This window comes from Equus caballus, chromosome 12 (assembly GCF_041296265.1).
Source record: "Equus caballus isolate H_3958 breed thoroughbred chromosome 12, TB-T2T, whole genome shotgun sequence".
NCBI classification, from domain to species: Eukaryota; Metazoa; Chordata; class Mammalia; order Perissodactyla; family Equidae; genus Equus; species Equus caballus.
Genome location: NC_091695.1, coordinates 41,173,179 through 41,191,593, shown reverse-complemented (window position 1 = coordinate 41,191,593; position 18,415 = coordinate 41,173,179). Strand labels below are relative to the sequence as shown.

At 56.7% G+C, this 18,415-nt stretch overlaps 1 protein-coding gene and 1 long non-coding RNA gene across 2 annotated transcripts in view; both read left to right on the top strand.

Annotated features, from left to right (window-relative positions):
* Positions 1-3,919, top strand: part of LOC106781487 (uncharacterized) — a 41,139-nt gene extending 37,220 nt beyond the window's left edge. Inside the window, exon 3 of the long non-coding RNA XR_001378095.3 lies at positions 1,407-3,919. This is a non-coding gene — a long non-coding RNA (uncharacterized lncRNA). The remainder of the gene's footprint in view (positions 1-1,406) is intronic.
* Positions 3,920-12,012: 8,093 nt separating this feature from the next.
* Positions 12,013-17,444, top strand: ZFTA (zinc finger translocation associated). Its single transcript, XM_023654265.2, has 5 exons — positions 12,013-12,360; positions 14,544-15,041; positions 15,581-15,958; positions 16,182-16,742; positions 16,972-17,444. Exons 1-5 carry the CDS (start codon positions 12,222-12,224, stop codon positions 17,433-17,435), a joined length of 2,040 nt encoding a protein of 679 aa, XP_023510033.2. The 5' UTR covers positions 12,013-12,221; the 3' UTR covers positions 17,436-17,444.
* Positions 17,445-18,415: the final 971 nt, after the last annotated feature.

The window sequence follows — 18,415 nt, the reverse complement described above, 5'->3', positions numbered from 1 at the left end:
GAAGTGCCTGGATGCCCACGGGCTTCCTCCTCAACCGACAGAGGCAAAATTAAGAGTGCTGAACCCAAAAATATCCAAATAGATCATTCCACACCCTGCCTAGAAAAACAGATCCTGAGTAGCATGGAAATGCTCTAGAAGACGTCCATGTTCCATGAGCCAGCACTGAAATTGTTCCAATGTGCAACAGGAGTGAACGCCACAAGACTGACTCTAACGGAATTCTTTACGATAATTCATATAAAAGACAGAATCAGGCACCTGAGCTGGAGCAACAATGTTGAGACCAACAAGGGTGCGAATTTAATATTAAATGAGGACTCGCTGAGGGCCTGGATGGCCACCTGGTTCGTCCCGAGTCCTTAAAAATGTCATTACTGAAAGCTCCATTCTGCAACTCATCATGGCACAAATAAGATGATCCAAATTGTGAAAAAGTATTGATGGGGTGATGGCTCCAAGGTCACAAAATTGGTTTACGACCAGTGTCTGATTTGTCAAACCCATAACCCTGAAAGACCCATTAAGGTATTAGATGGAACCAGCTACTGGGCCATTTTAACACTTACAAATGGATTCCATTCAATTGCCTCCTGCAATGGGTTATCAATGTGTTTTTGCAATTGTTTGTGTGTTCACAGGATGGAATGAAGCCTTGCCATGGAGAAAGGCTGACACCACAACCATGGCTAAGAAACTTTTAGAAAATATATTTCCTTTATGGGGCATCCCCAGAGAAATCTCCAGTGATGGGGAACTCATTTCACCAGACAAATAATTAAACAGCTAAATAAGGCACAGCTGACACAATCGTATTACCATTGTCAGCCTCAGTCATCTGGTAAAGTTGAACGGACAAATGATAACTTACAATTAAAGCTAGCAGGGCCGGCCCGGTGGTGCAGCGGTTAAGTTCGCACGTTCCACTTCGGTGGCCCGGGTTTCGCGGGTTTAGATCCCGAGTGCGGACATGGCACCGCTTGGCAAGCCATGCTGTGGTAGGCGTCCCATGTATAAAGTAGAGGAAGATGGGCACGGATGTTAGCTCAGGGCCAGTCTTCCTGAGCAAAAAGAGGAGGATTGGCAGCAGATGTTAGCTCAGGGCTGATCTTCCTCAAAAAAAAAAAAAAAAAAATTTAAAGCTGGCTAAATCAACAGAATCAACTGGACTGCCCTGGCCAGAAGTTCTACCGCTGGTTTTGATGGCAGTTAGGTCCACACCTTTGGGAAAGCATAAATCAGTGCTTTACAAAATAGTAACAGGAGACCTATGCCTTTGATGGTAGAACCACGTGGGCCTCTTGTACTCATGAATTCTGACGTGACTCAGTATTGTAAAGCTTTAGCGCGTTACGCCAAAGTGTATTTCCACCAGGTGACGGGATCTTTCCTTAACTCTCTGACAGATGGTCAACCTTCCACAACTTAGAACCTGGAGAGTGCTTCTTCTGGAAATGACCCCTAAGAAAGACTTCTTTGCACTTTGTTGGAAGGGACCGTACCACGTTCTCCTCGCTACCCAGATGGCAGCCAGACTTCAGGGACTTGAACCTTGGGGTCCATGTCTCCCAGCGGAAAAGCGCTCCTCCAGACTCCTGGAACTACGTAGCAGCCGGAGATCTAAAGTCAAAATTGACCCAGGAGATTCCTCCCCAGAAGCAGACAACGCCTTGAGGTGGACAGCTCTCCCAGGATCACGGGTCAAGATCTCCGTCTCCAATATGAAACCTTTATCCCTTTTGCCTACTTGCTTTTTGCTTTTGCTCCCCATTAATGCCTGGGGAGATAACACTATAATTAGGATTTCACAGTCAATAGCTACTGCAGAAAACGTAACCAACTGCTGCATTTGTCACACTAAACCAAAATCAGTAAATGAAGAGAGAGACCCCTTAGTTCACCCTATAAGTAATTTCACTGGAGTCCCAAATGCCACGGGAGGCCGAAACTGTTCTGCAGGTCCCTTTTTATAAAGTTAAAATACTAAGTCCACATAACCCCATTTCTTGCCTCAATTTAACCTAACCCTGGGATAGGAAAATGAGATACATTAAATATATATAAAAAGACACTGCAGGGGCCAGCCCTGTGGCCGAATGGTTAAGTTTGCCTACTCTGCTTTGGTGGCCCGGGGTTCACTGGTTCAGATCCTAGGCACGGACCTACACACCAAGTCACGCCGTGCTGGCATCCCACATAGAAGAACTAGAATGACTTATAACTAGGATATACAACTGTGTACTGCGGCTTTGGGGAGAAAAAAAAAAAGAGGAAGATTGGCAACAGATGTTCGCTCAGGGCCAATATTCCTCACCAAAAAGCATTAAAAAAAAAGACACTGCAGAACAATCAGTGTAAGTCAGACCATTTGTAGGCTCACTGTCAGGCCCATATACTTAGGTGGTCTTTGTTTTTTTTTGTTGTTTTTTTAAAGATTTAAAAAAAATTTTTTTTCCTTTTTCTCCCCAAAGGCCCCCGGTACATAGTTGTATATTCTTTGTTGTGGGTCCTTCTAGTTGTGGCATGTGGGACGCTGCCTCAGCGTGGCTCGATGAGCAGTGCCATGTCCGCGCCCAGGATTCGAACCAAGGAAACACTGGGCCGCCTGCAGCGGAGCGCGCGAACTTAACCACTGGGCCACGGGGCCAGCCCCTAGGTGGTCTTTGAATATGTGATAATGCAGCATTTGAGTCTTGCTTGAGTGATGCTCACACCTCCATACTGACCAATGGGGCCAAAAATGATGCTCCTTACGAGGGAGCCCTATGTACACCACCTGGCCACTCCTTTATATGTGGAAGTTTTGATAATGGTCCCCATGCTTGGGCAACGCATTGTCTTGAGAGCTGAAGGATGAAAGGACAACGTGCTCTTGCTGTACTGTCCCGTTGTCCCTTCATAATGTCACAGAAGCTCAACATTGGTCCACTCCCTTGAATTTATACTATTGACCAAAAAGGAGTTTACCAGCAGATGTTAACTTCTCTGGAAAGGGCGTCTTTTGGACGATCCCTTCTTCCTTGGCTTGGAGTCAGTACGAATGAACATATGATGGGAAATGTATTCTTAACGCTGGCAACTGTTGCTGCGTCTACTGCTAAGGCCATGGCTGCACAATGAAAGTCCCCGGGCTCTCTTGCTAAGTGGTTTTAGATAGAATTGCTTTAGGTTACTTGCTGGCTGAACAAGGAGGAGTCTGTGCCATAGCAAATACCTCCTGCTGTACCCGGATGCACACCTCTGGTGTTCCAGAAACTCAAATGCCGGAAATTTACAAACAAGCCACTTGGCTAAAACAGATTGATAACTCACTAGGTACATTCTTTGATACCAACCGGTTTGGTTCATGGGGGTCCTGGCTACAGCCCTTGGAATTAATCTAAGAGTCATCATCTAGTCTCCCCGGTGTGCTGTGTTCTCTCAAAGATCTTAAATGCATGTTTGCAGCCACCAGGCCCACATCACACGGTCTCACTGTGCCTGGAGACACAGAAACGAGGTGAACAACGGGATAAACAGCGAAAGTCCTTCTTCTGGGGATCTGACGTAATAACCTATGAGTTTCATCATGAGCCAAGGGCAGTTTAACTCTGAGGGTGACTGAGAGTGGCACTAATATCAAGTTTGTGGTCAACCTTTCATGTATGAGAGGATCACCAAAAGGGGGATATTGTTAAGCTAATTAGACAAGGACGCCATTAGTCTGAGGTGGCTGTGATGCCAAGGTTAGGAAAGCGAAACACTAAGGCCAACCGATCACAAACAGCCAGCCAGGCTTTCCGCTGTAGCGAATCAATCATTCCCTTACTTCGTTCCCGCCTTTCCTCCAGCTCCCGTCCATGGCGGGCTTCTATCTTCTTCTGGTTTGGCGCTGCCCGATTGGAATTGATTTTTGCTCAAATAAATTCCTAAAATTTTAGCATGCCTCAGTTTCTCTTTTAACAACGGGCTCCTTAAGTTTGGTCAGCTGGGAAGAGAAGGTGAGGCGTTAGAATCGAGAGGCATCCGTGGTTCATTGGACGGGATGTCGGGGAGGACCGCATTCCCCAGAGCTACAGAACTGTTAGAAGCCCAGAGAGGATGTCAATGTCCCCACAGCTCAGGAGGCAGCTTCTCCGTGTCCCCACGCTGCTCCCAGCTTTGAGCCCTGGGCGGGTCCTGATTACAGGGAACAGGGCATCTGAGGGCTGCCGTTGCACAGAACTTCTGAAGGCCACATACGAGGAAAAAGCAATTGGGTATCTACTGCATTAGTAAGTGGGGAGATAAACGTTTCTTTTAGTCAGGAAAGTGTCTGTCTTTCCCTAAGAATTGGGTAAGTACAACCTAATGAAATACTGTGACTGTTTTTAATGAACAGTTAAGGAGAAAGAAGGAAGACAGAGAGAAGAGTTAGAGGGAAAGCGGAGAAGCGGGAGGGTGGAGACACATGCAATGGGCACTGAGGGCTGAACGGCCAAGGGGCGGGCGGTGTCCAGGTGCCACCAGCCTGAAAGCCCCTGCAGCCCCCAAACAGCTCCGGTTCCTCTTTCTCCTCTTTGTCCCGTAACAATATTTTATCAAAAACTTAAATCCTCCTGCAATTTGCTTTTATCACTTTGGCGCACATAGTTCTACTTTCTTCTTCTTTTTTTATTTTTATTTTTTCCCCTCTTTCTCCCCAAAGCCCCCCAGTACACAGTTGTATATTCTTCGTTGTGAGTCCTTCTAGTTGTGGCATGTGGGACGCTGCCTCAGCGTGGTTTGATGAGCAGTGCCATGTCCGCGCCCAGGATTCGAACCAACGAAACACTGGGCTGCCTGCAGCAGAGCGCACGAACTTAACCACTCGGCCATGGGGCCAGCCCCTACTTTCTTCTTTTTTATGGCCACCTAGTATTTATAGCATGAACATACCCTGGCTTATTCAGCACTTTCCCTATTGGAGGCCAGGTAGGTAATGCCCAGGTTGTCATTACGACCTATCATGCTGCAAGAACCCCCTTGTCCACAGCCCCTTATGTGTGTACGTTTCTGTAGGGTAGAATTGCTGGGTCAGAGGGGATGTGCATTTTGTAAAGAAAACTTTTAATTTTGGAATCATTTTAGATTTACAGAAAAGTTGCAAAGATAGCACAGAGAGTTCTCATATACCTCTCGCCCGGTTTCCCCTAAAGTTTTCCCCTTACATCGTCGTGGTACATTTGTCAAGACTAAGAAACCAACATTTGCATATGACTATTAGCTCAACTCCAGACTTCATTTGGGTTTCGCTAGTGGTATTCGTTTTCTTGGGCGGCCATAACAAAACACCACAGAGCAGGCGGCTTAAACAACATGAATTTATTCTCTCACACTTTGGGAGGCTGGAATCCTAAGATCCAGGTGTCGGCAGTGTTGGTGTCTGGTGAGGCCTCTCTGCCTGGCTTGCAGACAGCTGCCTTCTTGCTGTGTCCTCGCATGGCCTTTCCTCTGTGTACATGTCGGGTGAGAGAGAGCTCTCTGGTGTCTCTTCCTCTTAGAAGGACACTAGTGCTATGGAATTGGGGCCCCACCCTTATGACCTCATTTAGCCTTAATTACCCCTGTCTTCAAATACAGTCACATTGGGCCTTAGGGCTTTAACATATGAACTTGGGGAGGGGGGAGCGTAATTCAGTCTGTAACACTAGTTTTTCCACTAATGTCCTTTTTCTGTTCCAGGATCCCATCCAGGATACCACATTGCATTTAAGAGCACGTGCATTTTTAGATTTAAATAGATTTGGCCAAAGTGGCCCTACTAATTGACACATTCCCAGCTGTGCATCCCCCTTTCCCCATGCTGTCCCCATTCCTAAGAGCATCACATTTTCAAATCTTTGCCAATCAGATAGGTGACTAACGATATCTTGCTGTTTACTCAGCTGTTCCCTGAATGCAAGTCAAGTTGAGCTTCTCTCTGCTGGCCACCTGTTTTTCCTGACTGTGAATTGCCTGTTCCATATGGTGGAAGAGGGTTGGTCCTGATCGTCACAGTTCTAGCCACCCTCAGATATCAGCTGGCTGGCTATGAAATACCAAAGTGTCAGGAGAGAGCATCTGATTGGCTTTGCGTGGGTCGGCATGACCACTCCTACTGGACAGTCACCTGTAGGCTCCCAACCTGGAATGCGTGGAGGAAGTATGGTTGCTGGGGGCCCCCAGGGTCGGTGGGGAGGGGTGAGCTGGGCAGAGATCCAGAGCCATCTCCCACAGGGCTGTGATGGACAGAATGGAGGGGTGACCCCCAAAGTGTGCCTTGCCCCTCGAATTACTTGTCTTGCTTTTAACTTGAATGACAACATGTTCTCAACATGAGTGACTTGACATCTGTTGCTCCTGCCATTCAGCATTCCTTCTTTTATTAAGTTCATATGGTTTTTTCCTTATGGTAACCACCCTTCTCAGTCCCCATGGCTGGGGTTGCTGACTCCTCTGGGAGCGGGCATCTGACCCCATCGGAAGTCAGTGGCACATCCCATGCATTTGGCCACAGTGATTGGCTGAAGGATAAGCATGTGATTAAGCACGTGATCCACTTCAGGCCAATGAGAGCGAGACCTGGGATGTTCGTGTTGATCGGCACCAGCTTCCGGAGGGTTAGCTTGGGAAGGAAGGGAGGAGAATGGAGCAGGAAGGCTGGCGTAGGAGCTCCAACTGCCTTCGTGATATATTATGTTTTATATGACATTATGTAGCAAAGACGTCAAAATGTTTAGATTTGTTAAAGTTGAGAGGTATGAGTATATCTATGTTATGTGCATCATAGGGTTTTCTGTATGTTTGAAATATTTTATAATAAAAAAAGTGTCTTCAAGTGTCAAGGATTTGGAGCCTGGCAGGCGAAGGGTTGTCTTCTTTTCATCAATTACTAGCTGTGTTTTTGGACAAGTTACTTCTTTTCCCATCTGTGACTGCCCCTCTTGGGATGTCACAACCTCTTCACCTGCACTGAACACTTGATTCAGTTAACATGGGGAAACAGCTTGCCAGTTTTCTCTTTTCGAAAAAACAAAACCTTATTGGCTGCTTTATTTTCAAATTTAAGTGGCTGGAGTTGAAATTCCGCCAACACACACATACAAAGTCTGAAGGTTTTGCTTACACCTGGAGATCACTTGTAGGCTTGGAATTCCTTTGGAATTTCATAAAGGATAACTTAAGTTGCAATCTACACGCAAAGTCCTTTGACATTCACAGGCTTTACGGCAAACTGACTTTAGTTCTTTGAAAGAGTTTACGTCTGCCTTCTGGAGAACGCGGGAAAGCTACTTTTCAGAACCACTCTTTGTTTTATAGTTCCAAGACATATTGAAAAGTAGAATCCAGAATTTGTAGCAAATTTTGGTCTAGTGAGGTTGGTGTGTTCACTGCCTGAACAACTTCCTTTAGAAACACTATTCACAGCTCCTCTGTGCTGGTCATCAGTGGGCCCTTCCTTTAACGGGACTCCCCAAGGAGCCACTGAGCAGAGGGCTCCGCTGCTGCCCCCAGAGACTTGGAGGATGGGACCAGCCACCTGAAGGAGCCCACGGTGCTGCTGGCTGGAGGCACCAGACGGCACACGCAGAATCTGAGTCAGAGAATGGAAGGGAAGAGGCGAGGTGCAAAAACGAGGAGTTCTGGGTTTGATACAGGCTCCGAAGTTTCCAGCTTGTGACCTCATTCTTTCTCCACCCCCCTTCAAATCTATTTTTCTTTTTATTTCCCTGGCCCTCCCATCCAGATCCTTGGGACTCAGCCTGGCCTTTCTCTGATCATCACATGAAATCAGGCACCGCATCCTGTAGATTCTACCCTCTTAATCTGGCTCAGTCCAGGACCACTGCTAGCCTCTAAGGGGCCCGTGTTAGAAACTAGCTAAGGGGCCCCCTCTGGTCTAGTGAATTAGGAAAAGATGCCCCGACTGGGTGGAAGCAGCTTTCAGGTATGTGCTTGGCTAACACAGCTCGTTGGTGAGGTGTCCTTTGCTCCAGGCAGATGCCAGGGTGCAGGGCTCAGCTGGGGTCACAGGCGGCGTTTCACCCCCTCAGCCCCTCCAATGCCCCTTGAGTGCAATGAAGATTGCACCACACGATGTGCTGTGGCCCTGCTCCAATCTTTGGCGTCCTCTCTGTCACCCCTGCTGCTGCTGCCACTGCCCGAAAGCCATTCTTGTTGCTGGTGGGGACTGCCCGAGCAGTGTCCACAGTCCTTCTCTCTCTTCTCTCCCCCACCCCCACCCCGTGTCTTCAAGGCCACCTCCTGCATGTCCAGGACCCTGGCTCCGGGCACTCCTCCTGCCTTCAGGACAAACAGACTCAGCATGGCACCCAGCGAGGTGCTTGCTCAGCTCATTTCCGTTTCCTCTTCTGCCTCTCCTGTCAGAAACCTTCACCCTGGCCTCGGCCCAGAAAGCGTTTGCTTCATTTCTCCTCCTGGCAACCCCTCCTGGTCTTTCAAGACTTGGCTCACCTAATACCTTCCCTAGGAGCCCCCTGTATTGCGATCAAGGCCGGCTAACCATTGGGCACTGGTGCCTAGCGCCCATGATACTTTTAGAGGCTCATGGAAATGTTTTAAATTATTTTAAAATCAGAAGAAAATAATGAGGTCTAAAGAAAAATGTGTTACTTTATCTCACATTAGAAAAAATAGAGAAATTTGTATGGCCCACAAAAATCTATTAAGTCATTTTTTTCTTTTTTTTATAGAGGAAGATGCTGGTGGAGGCAAAAGTCGCTATGGCCCATAGAAAGTCACTATGTGACCCTGACTGCTGTTGTTTCCCCTTCCCACAGTAGGACTAGCAGAGGAGCACTCCCAGGAAGTGGGGGATGCCCCCCTCCAAGGGCCGTTAGGTAATTTCTGAACCTTTGTATCCCCAGCCCAGGCCAGTCCAGTGGTTAAGATTTGGTGCTCTCAGAGTCTGCCCGTGGCCTAGTGATTAAGTTTGTATGCTTTGCTTTGGCAGCCTGCTTCTGTTCGCAGGTGCAGACCTACACCACTCATTGGTGGCCATGCTGTGGCAGTGACCCACATATAAAATAGAGAAACGTTGGCCCAGATGTTAGCTCAGGGAAAATCTTCCTCAGCAAAAAAAAAAAAAAAGAAAGAAAGAAAAGATTTGGTGCTCTTAGAGCTGGCCCATGGCCTAGTGGTTAAGTTCTGTGCTCTGCTTCAGTGGCCTGGGTTCAGTTCTCAACATGGATCTACACCACTGGTTGGCAGCCATGCTGTGGTGGCAACCCACATACAAAATAGAAGAAGATTGGCACAGATTTTAGCTCAGGGCAAATCTTCCTCAGAAAAAAAAAAAAATTTAGGGGCCAGCTCTGTGGCCGAGTGGTTAAGTTAGCACGCTCTGCTTTGGCGGCCCAGGGTTTTGCCGGTTTGGATCCTGGGCGCGGACATGGCACTGCTCATTGGGCTATGCTGGGGCAGCGTCCCACATGCCACAACTAGAAGGACCCACAACTAAAAATATGCAACTATGTACCAGGGGGCTTTGGGGAGAAAAAAGAAAAGTAAAATCTTAAAAAAAAAAAAAGATTTGGTGCTCTCACCGCTGCAGCCTGAGTTCTGTTTACTGGTCAGGGAGCCATACCACCTATCTGTCTAGAGTCATACAGTGGTGGCTGCTTGTTACTGTGACACTGAAAGCTATGCCACTGGGATTTCAAATACCAGCAGGGTCACCCATGGTGGACAGGTGTCAGTGAAGTTTCCAGACTAAGAAGCGGGGCCTGCCCACCCACTTCCGTTTTGGCCATGAAAACCCTGTGCACAGCAGCGGAGCACTGTCTGATATTGTGCTGGAAGGTGACAAGATGGCGCAGAAAGGCCGGGCAGGGTTTGCTCTGCTGTACACAGGGTTGCCAGGAGTCAGAATCCACTCGATGGCAATAACAAAAACAAACAAAAAATCCCAGCCCAGAGCTAGGCACTCAGGACTGGCTCTGTCAATGCTTTCCGGATAAATAGAAATGAATGAATGAATGGCCTTGGGGGAGATTTTCGACTCTCTGAGTCTCCATTTTTCCATCTGGAAAGCGAAGCTTCATCCTCACAGGGTGACCGTGAGGATCAAACGGAGAGTGGGAAAATGCTTTGGAACTGTGGAGCTTGGAGCCGTTCCTGATGCTATGCAGGATGTGGGCAAGGAGAGGAGCACTGGAGGTTGTTAAAAATGGCTCCAGGTGGCTTTGAAAACTTTCTTTTGGTAACAAATAAAATTACCCTATTTATACACATAGAAAGAGAACTGGAAGGACAGGTATTGAAGAATCTCACAGCCACCAGCCCTGAGCATGGGTTATCTTTGCAATTTTTTTTTAAAACATCCTTAGAAGCATGTGAAGGCCGGATCTGCGCCTTATTTTCCCTTTGTGTCCCTGGGCCTGGCACAGGTGAAGGACATTAGGAACGAAGGAATCCTCCATCTCAGGGTCCCATCTAGCACCCCATTCACCAGGGCCCTGCCCCCAAGTGGGTAAAAGGAGGACGGCTCCTCCCTGAGAGCGAGGCCAGCAATGGAGAGAGCAGAGCTGTAGGACGCAGACTCAGTTTACCCAAGGTGATGTCTCTCCCAAGTCATCATGGGGACTGAAGGAGATGGGTCCACATCGCCAATGGTGACAGACCCCTTCAGGCACTTAAGAAATTTTAGTTCCCATCCTTTCTTCACACTTAGGAGATAGGCTTCCTGTGTGGCAAGGAATTTAATATTTCCCATGGCTCCCGACGGGCTGGCATTGTTTCCTTTTTATAAGCCGTGGGTGCCTAAGTCATAACCAGCATCAGACCTGTCTGTCTTGTTCACGGCTCTACGCCCAGCGCCTAAAATCATGTTGGCACACAGTAGGTGCTGAGTAAGCAAATGACTCTGTCGAGGTTTACTTCTTTAACGGACTGCTGGGTGCCTCCCCAGTGAGAAGGAAACCCACCTCTAGATCGTAAGACCCTGGGCGGCCTCCCGCACCCTGTAATTTGGATCTCTAGGAATCGCCTTTGTTGTGGGCGACCAACCACAGGCAGAGCAAAGCAAGCACCTGCTCCTCCAGCCGGGCCTCGCGGAAGGACCCCAGGCTGCCGCGCCCCGTCTCTCCGCTTCCCGAGACCTGGGGGTCCCGAGGCATCCCGGGGCTCGCAGCCAGCGTCCGCCCCAGCGCTTCCCAGCCGGGGTGCCGCGCGTCCCCAGGTGCCCGACCCCGCGCCCGGGGTCTGCGTTCTTCGCCTCCTCGGGCCCGGCGGGGGCTCCGGGGCTGCGTCAAGCGCTTCGTCGGGCACCCCCGGGCCGGCGGAGGCAGGAGCCTGAGTCACGGCGGCGCACGCCCTCCTCTCAGCCTGCCATCCTGGGGCCACCTCCGCCCCGCAGCGTCGGGCCCCGGCACAGCCGGCTCTCCCCGAGTCTGCTGCGCGCCCCCTCTTCCCTGCCTGAGTCCCCGCGGCCGCGGCCCCCGCCCCCGGCCGGCTCCGGGGGAGCGTCGTCCGTCCGCCCCTCCAATGGAGAAGCCGGAGCTCCCAGCGCTCCCCGGCGGCTCCCGCGGGAGGGGGCGCGGCCGCCCCCGCGGCTCCACCCTCTCGGCGGGGCCGCAGCCATCTGGGGCCCCTGCCAGTCGCGTCCGCTCCGGGGCCCGCGCCGAGCTCGCGCGGGAGGAGGCAGCCCTGGCAGGGACCCGGGCCTCCTCCCCAGGCGATCGAGCCCCTGCCGGAGCCGGTGCCGGTGCGAGGAGCCGGGCGCTGAGATGCCCCGAGGGGCAGCGGCTGCGAGCCGAGCCTGGGTGAAAGCGCGTCGCAGCGGACGCGGGCGCCCCTCGCCACCTCGGTGACCCTTCAGGAGCGGGGACCGGAGCCCCAGAGGCGGCGGTGCGGGCCCGCGGAGGGCGGCGAGGTCCGCGATCCTAACGTCCGGGGCGGGCGCCGGCTGCGGAGCCTCGGCCCGGCTCTTCGCCTCCCGCCTCTCTCCCCCAGCCCCCCGCGAGCTGGCAGGAGGAAATAGCGCGCGGCCCCTTTAAATTTACCCAGGAGCCCTTAAAGGAGCCCCAGGGGCCCCAGACAGGAATCCCCACCCCGGTCCAGCCCGCGCCGCCGAGCGAGCAGCCAGCCGTCCGTGCGGCCGGCCGCCCCGTGCATGCGCCCCGCGCCCAGGGGCCCCGCGCACCGAGCGCCCCGCGCGGGCCGCCGCCGGCCCCGCGGCCCCGCGCCCCGCCGCCCCGGGGCCCCGCTCCGCAGCGCAGCGCATGGAGCCCGGCGGGGACCACCGGAGCCGGAGCGGCGGCGGCAGGGGCGGCCCCGGGCCAGCAGCGGCCTCGGCACGGGGCCGACCGCTGCCGCCCGCCGGATCGAGCGGCGGCGCGGAGCCCGAGGAGGACGACGGCGGTAAGAACTGGGGCCGGCGGCCCGGGCGGGGGCCCCGGCATGGGGGAGGGGAGGGCTGCGGCTCCGGGCTCCGGGCCCCTCTCCGCCGCCGAACAAAGGGGGGGACGCGGGCAGGGCGGCCGGGGGCGCCACCTGGCGGGCGCGGATCGCGGCTGCAGGGCCAGCGGGGGAGCCCCCAGCCCGGCTCGCGGGGTCGGCCTGCGGGGCTCGGGCGGATCCCCTCCCCCGCAAGGGGCCCCGCGGCCCCCGCCTTGGAGGCCAGGCCGGAGGGGCCCCAAAGGGCCTGGCCGGGCGCCACGGGGCGCGCGCTCTGGGTTGTGGGACTTGCCGCCCCCGCCCCGTTCTCTTTCAGACTCCCAGGTGGTCTCCCTTATCCGGTTGTCTCTTAAAAGTCGGCCCAGACCGAGGGTCCCTCTCGGGGGCTTCCCCCCAGAGGAGCTGAGCTGGGCACTCCGCTGCTTTCGGTCGGGCTGCGCCTCTTCTCTTGTGGCCTTGCTCAGAGAGAGGCAGGCTTTTCTCTCCCCCATATTCTCCCAGGAGACGGCATAGCTGGTGCCTGGGGGCCCCCGCCACTGCCTTCCCCACGGCGGGCAGTTTTTAAAGGGCTGGGCTCGCCCACAAAGGCAGACACCCCCTCCTGTCCGCGCCTTGTCTCCTCCCTTCTTTTCAGAAATTTTTGGCCACAATTTGGCAGCTCTAGCGGGACCAGCCGGTCCTCCCCGTTCGCTCTCAGAGGAGACTGTTTCTTCATTTCCCTGTCGCGGGGTCACCGCCTTAAGACCCGTGAAGGTTCTGTCCAGGCTGGGGAGCCTCTGCCCTCATCTCCAGCTCCCCTCCCAGAAACTCCCCATCCCCTTTTGTTTTTAAAGAATCTCAGCTCCTCCCCTTTTTTCGGCTCTTAAAGCGCCAGTCCACGCTAGACTAGCAGAGCTCCAGCGCTGGAAGGATGCGCAGAGACCAGCTAGCTCTCCAGTGCCTTTGCAGACAAAGGCGCTTAGGCCCAGAGAGCGACATGACCTATCAGAGGGCACAGAGCAAGTTACCAGTGACGCTAAGATTCGAACCCAGGTCTCTGACTCTGAAGCCAGCGCTTTTTCTTTGGCTCTGCTTAAACCAAAAACAAACGAAAACCACAATCTTGACAGGAGCCCTCTCTGATCCTATCTTTTGTTTCCCCGACCCTGAGATAGTCCACTGGGAGAATGACCACACCTGTCCATTCAGCTTATGTGGCCAGGAGACCCTTTTCTAAATAACATGGGGTCCCAACTATAGGGAGGGTGGGGGACAGCCTAGGGTCTCTCTTTGGCAAAAGAGAAGACCACTGGGTTAGTGGGCTCTGCTCGGGCCTCCCCGGTGCCCGCCCGGTCATTGCTGGGCAGTGGCCTGCTCCCTGCCAGAGCGAAAAATCAATCCCCAGAAAGACTTCGTGGGCTCCAGTAGCTGGTGGCCACTCCCTGCCTGAGTCTTCAGTAGCCACTCTGGTGGCCCCCCTGCTCTCCCCTTCCAGAGTCGTGGGCTCTCCCAGGCTCTGGAGAAGTCAGGGTCATAAAAACTCCTTCCCCTGAAGGTGTTGACAGCTTTGTCATGGGGATCCCTCCCGTGGGGAACCGACAATGCTTAGGGCCCCCTATAATGGGACTCTCAGGACGACGTATTTGGGGCATTATTGGAAAAAGGGAGAAGATCTTTGGGTGGGGCCCCCCTAGCTGGGGCCTCAGGAGGGTGGGTCCTGTGTGCAGCCCTGGATGCAGACAGATGCCCCCTTTGTTCTTCTCGCCCCGCTGCCCGCTCTGCTCCGCTCCGCTCCACTCCGGCTGTAACCGCCCTGGCAGGCTGCTCCCCTGGCCTTACCCCCACAGCTCTTGTCCAGTCAGGGTGCCTAGCAGAGTCGCTGCCTTCTCGGCCGTCACTGTATTTTTTAAAAAGTCAAAGCTGGTCCCTGACAGTGCCCTGCGTCCTTTTGTTCTTGATCCTCTCTTAAAGGGTCCTCGCTGTTTATGAAGGGCTAACGTTTTGACTCCCTGCTCTCCCATACATCCCCTTTACTGCTGCTGTCATCCCTTTCCTGCCCCGGACCAACCCCTCCCCCACCTCCTTTTCTCAGGCTGCAAAATCAAAACTCTGGGTCCTTTCCCTGGAAATCGGAGATTGAAAAACTGTCTCCCTTTCCCCCTCTTCAGGGCCAGATCTTCAGCTGGAAGGGGGTGCCTTGGGGTCCTGGGGGAGTGCCCCCCTGCCCTCCTCCAGGGCCAGGGGACCAGCATCTTCAGGCAGGAAATACTCAGACCACTGTGAGGCCCGGGCCTCGAGGCCTGGAAAGAGCCGCATCCCCGGCCGTGACCACCGGCGCTACTACCACGAACACTGGCGGCTGGAGTACCTGATGGACTTCAACCCTGCCCGGCACGGCATGGTGTGCATGGTGTGCGGCAGCTCCCTGGCCACTCTCAAGCTCAGCACCATCAAGCGGCACATCCGTCAAAAGCACCCCTATTCCCTGCACTGGAGTCCCCGGGAGAAGGAAGTCATCAGCAACAGCTGGGACGCCCACTTGGGGCTGGGGGCCTGTGGAGAGGCCGAGGGCCTGGGGGCCCAGGGGGCTGAGGAGGAGGAGGAAGAGGAAGAGGAAGAGGAGGAGGAGGGGGCTGGCCTCCAAGCTTGCCCACCCAAGGGCCCAGGTAATGGAGGACATGGAGAGGCAGGGGCCTGGGTGGCAGGAGGGGCCAGGTGAGGACAGCCCTGGCTTAGCCGGCCAGCTGCTTTTCTTCAACAAGTCCCTGCTCCTTTTCGGGGCGGGGTTTGCTTATTGCCCTTATTGTATCATAGTAGGGAGGGACAGTGGGAAGAGCGGGTCTCCAAGGTCCCAGACAGCGTTGACCTGTGGTTTTAGGAGGATCAAGGAGAGTAGAAGCTGGAGGGGTAGACAGGGGAAGGGCTGGGAGCAGAGGGTGCTGCGAAGGTATGGCTGACAGTGAAGTCCAGAGAAGGAGCTAGAATCTGGGTCTGGGGCAGAGTGGGTGGGCTTAGGGTTTGTGTGTAGGAGGATTAGGGGATGGAGGAGTTAAGGTTTGAGGGGAGAGGAAGAGAAGGGCAAAGGTTAGGCCTGAGGCTCTGAGTCAGAGTGAGGGAGAGGCCTCTGGAGGACCTGGCTGTGGTGGGGGGGGGGCTCCCCCAGAGGGCCAGCATCTCAGTTCCTTCCTCCCTCCAACCCTTTCAGGCAAAGCCCCAGCTGGTGGGGGCAGCCGGCGCCAGCTGCGAGGGGGCCCAGTGGCACCCCGGGCTCGGCGTCGGCGCCTCTCGGCCTCCCGGAGGGCCGGGGGCAGCAGGGGGCTGGGTGCCCGGCGCCTGGAGCGGAGGCTGAAGGAGTCCCTGCAGAACTGGTTCCGGGCAGAGTGTCTCATGGACTATGACCCTCGGGGGAATCGGCTGGTGTGCATGGCCTGTGGCCGGGCACTGCCCAGCCTGCACCTGGACGACATCCGCGCCCACGTGCTGGAGGTGCACCCCAGCTCCCTGGGGCTCAGCGGCCCCCAGCGCAGCGCCCTGCTGCAGGCCTGGGGCCGCCAGCCCGAGGCACAGTCCCAGCCCCCACCAGGTGCGAGGCCCATCCCAGGGCCGAGGCCCCCTCACATAAGGGCTGCGAAGTGGGATCTGTGGCCAAAACCGGGAGGGACTCCCTCCCCCCACCCATCCCCCATCTCGCACTGGCTGGGGCCTCTAGCTTGGGGCTGGGGTGAGGAGCAGGGGCCCCCCTCTGCCTGGGTAGGAGCGACCCAGCCAGCAGGCTGAGCCCCTCTCCCTCACCCCTTCCCCAACAGACGATGACCTCGTCCCCCAGGACCTGACCAGAAAGAGCCGGGACTCCGCCCTCGCTGCTGGAGCCCCCTCCTCTCAGGATCTCAGCCCCCCAGACGTAAAGGAAGAGGCTGGCTGGGTCCCTGAGAGGCCCGGGCCCGCAGAGGAGGAGGAGCTGGAGGAGGGCGAGAGGGTGGGGGTCCCGGGCCGGTCGCCGCGGGGCCGCCCCCGCCGCCGCCACTACCAGGAGCGCTGGCGGCTGGAGTACCTCATGGAGTTGGACGGCGGCCGGCGCGGGCTGGTGTGCATGGTGTGCGGGGGCGCGCTGGCCTCGCTCAAGATGAGCACCATCAAGCGGCACATCCGCCAGCGCCACCCGGGCTCCACGCGCCTCAGCGGGCCCGTCAAGGCCCTCATCGCCCAGGAGTGGAGCGAGAAGGCCGCCCACCTGCTGGCCCTGGGGCTGCCCTGCCCGGAGTCCCCCAGGGACCCCGCCGCCCCCGGCACCGCCCCCAGCACAGCCGCAGCCTCCGAGGAGGGGGGAGGGGCAGAGGAGGAGGAGCCAGAGGAGGAGGAGTGGTGGGGTGAGCCGGTGGAGGGCCAGAGCAAGTGGAGAGGGAGAGCGGGGCAGGGACCCGGGCCAGGCAGGGAGCGAGGGCTGGGGACGCTGGGGGAGAAGGTGGAGAGCGGAAGGCTGAATGGAGACTGGGGAGGAGGCGACAGGAAGGCAAAAGGGGGCGTTATGAAGCTGAGCCCCAGACCCGAGCTGCTGTCGTCCCCCCGCCTCCAATGCAGCCCTTTGTCCCTTCCCAGGCGATGTCCCGCTTTCTCCTGGGGAACCGTCGGAGCGGCCTGCCGAGGAAGAGGACGACGACGAGGACGGCCAGGAGCCCGGGGGACTCGCCTTCCCGCCGCTGCCCCCACCGCCGCCGCCGCCTCCCCCGCCGCCGCCGCCCCGCAGCCGGGAGCAGCGGCGGAACTACCAGCCGCGCTGGCGGGGCGAGTACCTGATGGACTACGACGGCAGCCGGCGCGGCCTGGTGTGCATGGTGTGCGGGGGCGCGCTGGCCACGCTCAAGGTCAGCACCATCAAGCGGCACATCCTGCAGGTGCACCCCTTCTCCATGGACTTCACGCCCGAGGAGCGCCAGACCATCCTGGAGGCCTACGAGGAGGCGGCGCTGCGCTGCTATGGCCACGAGGGCTTCGGGCCGCCCGCCCCGGCGCCGCGCGACGGCGGCGCGGACCTCAAGGCGGGCGCCGTGTGTCGGGCGTAACGGACTCGCGGGCCGGGCGGGGCCGGCGCTCCGGCCGGGAGACCCTGCTTCCCGCCGCCCCGCCGCCGCCGCTGCCGCCGCCCCCCGCTGGCCGGGCCGGGCGGAGACTGGGCTTGGGTGGGGTCGCCAGCGTCCGCTCGGTGCCAGGAGCCCCCCTGAGCTGGCCCGGGCGCCGCAGGAAGCGCGCTCCCCTCGGACCCGCGCGGGGCCCACGGGTCCCGAGAAGCCACAGCGGCCTCCGAGCATTTGCACGGAGAGCTTCCAGCCCAGCCCGTGGGGTGTGCGGCCGCACCCCACGAGGCGATCGTGTGCCTGGCGGGGATCGGCGACGCCGACAGTCAGTATTAGGGCTCCAAGGTGGGAGCGGGGAGAGGACGAAGAGGAGGGCGGCAGCCCCTTCCCCTGCCCGGGGTCCCAGCTCTCGGCAGCGTGGCGCGCCGCAGGCACGGCTCCCGGGTCGGGGGCGGCCGCTCCCCTGGCCTTATTGATATTCTCTGCCGCCGAGGCCTGGACTGCGCCCCGGCGCCCCCGCAGGAGGCGGGGCGATGGGGCCCGGGAGCCCGCGGGGAGGGCGCGTGGCCCGCGGGCGGGGCGGGGGCGGAGCTGGGCCGGGCCCCGCCAGCCTCCCGGGCGGGCTCTGCGCTCCGCCGCCCCGCCCACCGCCGCGGCCCCTGCCACGCCCGCCCGGACGCGGTCTTGTATGGGATCAGCACTTTTTCCCTTTGCTCCCCGCCTGCTCCGAAGGCCTCCGTTCACCCCGCGGCTCAGTCAGGCGCTCCTGCTTCAGCGCCCCGCTCGGTCGGAGCCCGGGGCACTGGAGGTCCCGGCAGGTGGCGTTGTATCCCCGTCCCCTCCCCGTCCCCCTTTGTACGCGGTGGACGCGCCACCCGTTCTCAGCCCCCAGGGCCTGGGGCCGGGCCTCGGCCTTCCTTTCTCTTCCCCGCAGCAGCGCCAGGCCCTGTGGGGCCGGGAAGGGGCCC

Excerpts from the sequence above, each read along its gene's own strand:
- ZFTA (XM_023654265.2), top strand. The coding sequence starts at position 12,222 with ATGGAGCCCGGCGGGGACCACCGGAGCCGGAGCGGCGGCGGCAGGGGC. Across the intron at positions 15,042-15,580 it reads TTGCCCACCCAAGGGCCCAG|GCAAAGCCCCAGCTGGTGGG; the intron begins GTAATGGAGGAC and ends CAACCCTTTCAG. Across the intron at positions 16,743-16,971 it reads AGAGGAGGAGGAGTGGTGGG|GCGATGTCCCGCTTTCTCCT; the intron begins GTGAGCCGGTGG and ends GTCCCTTCCCAG.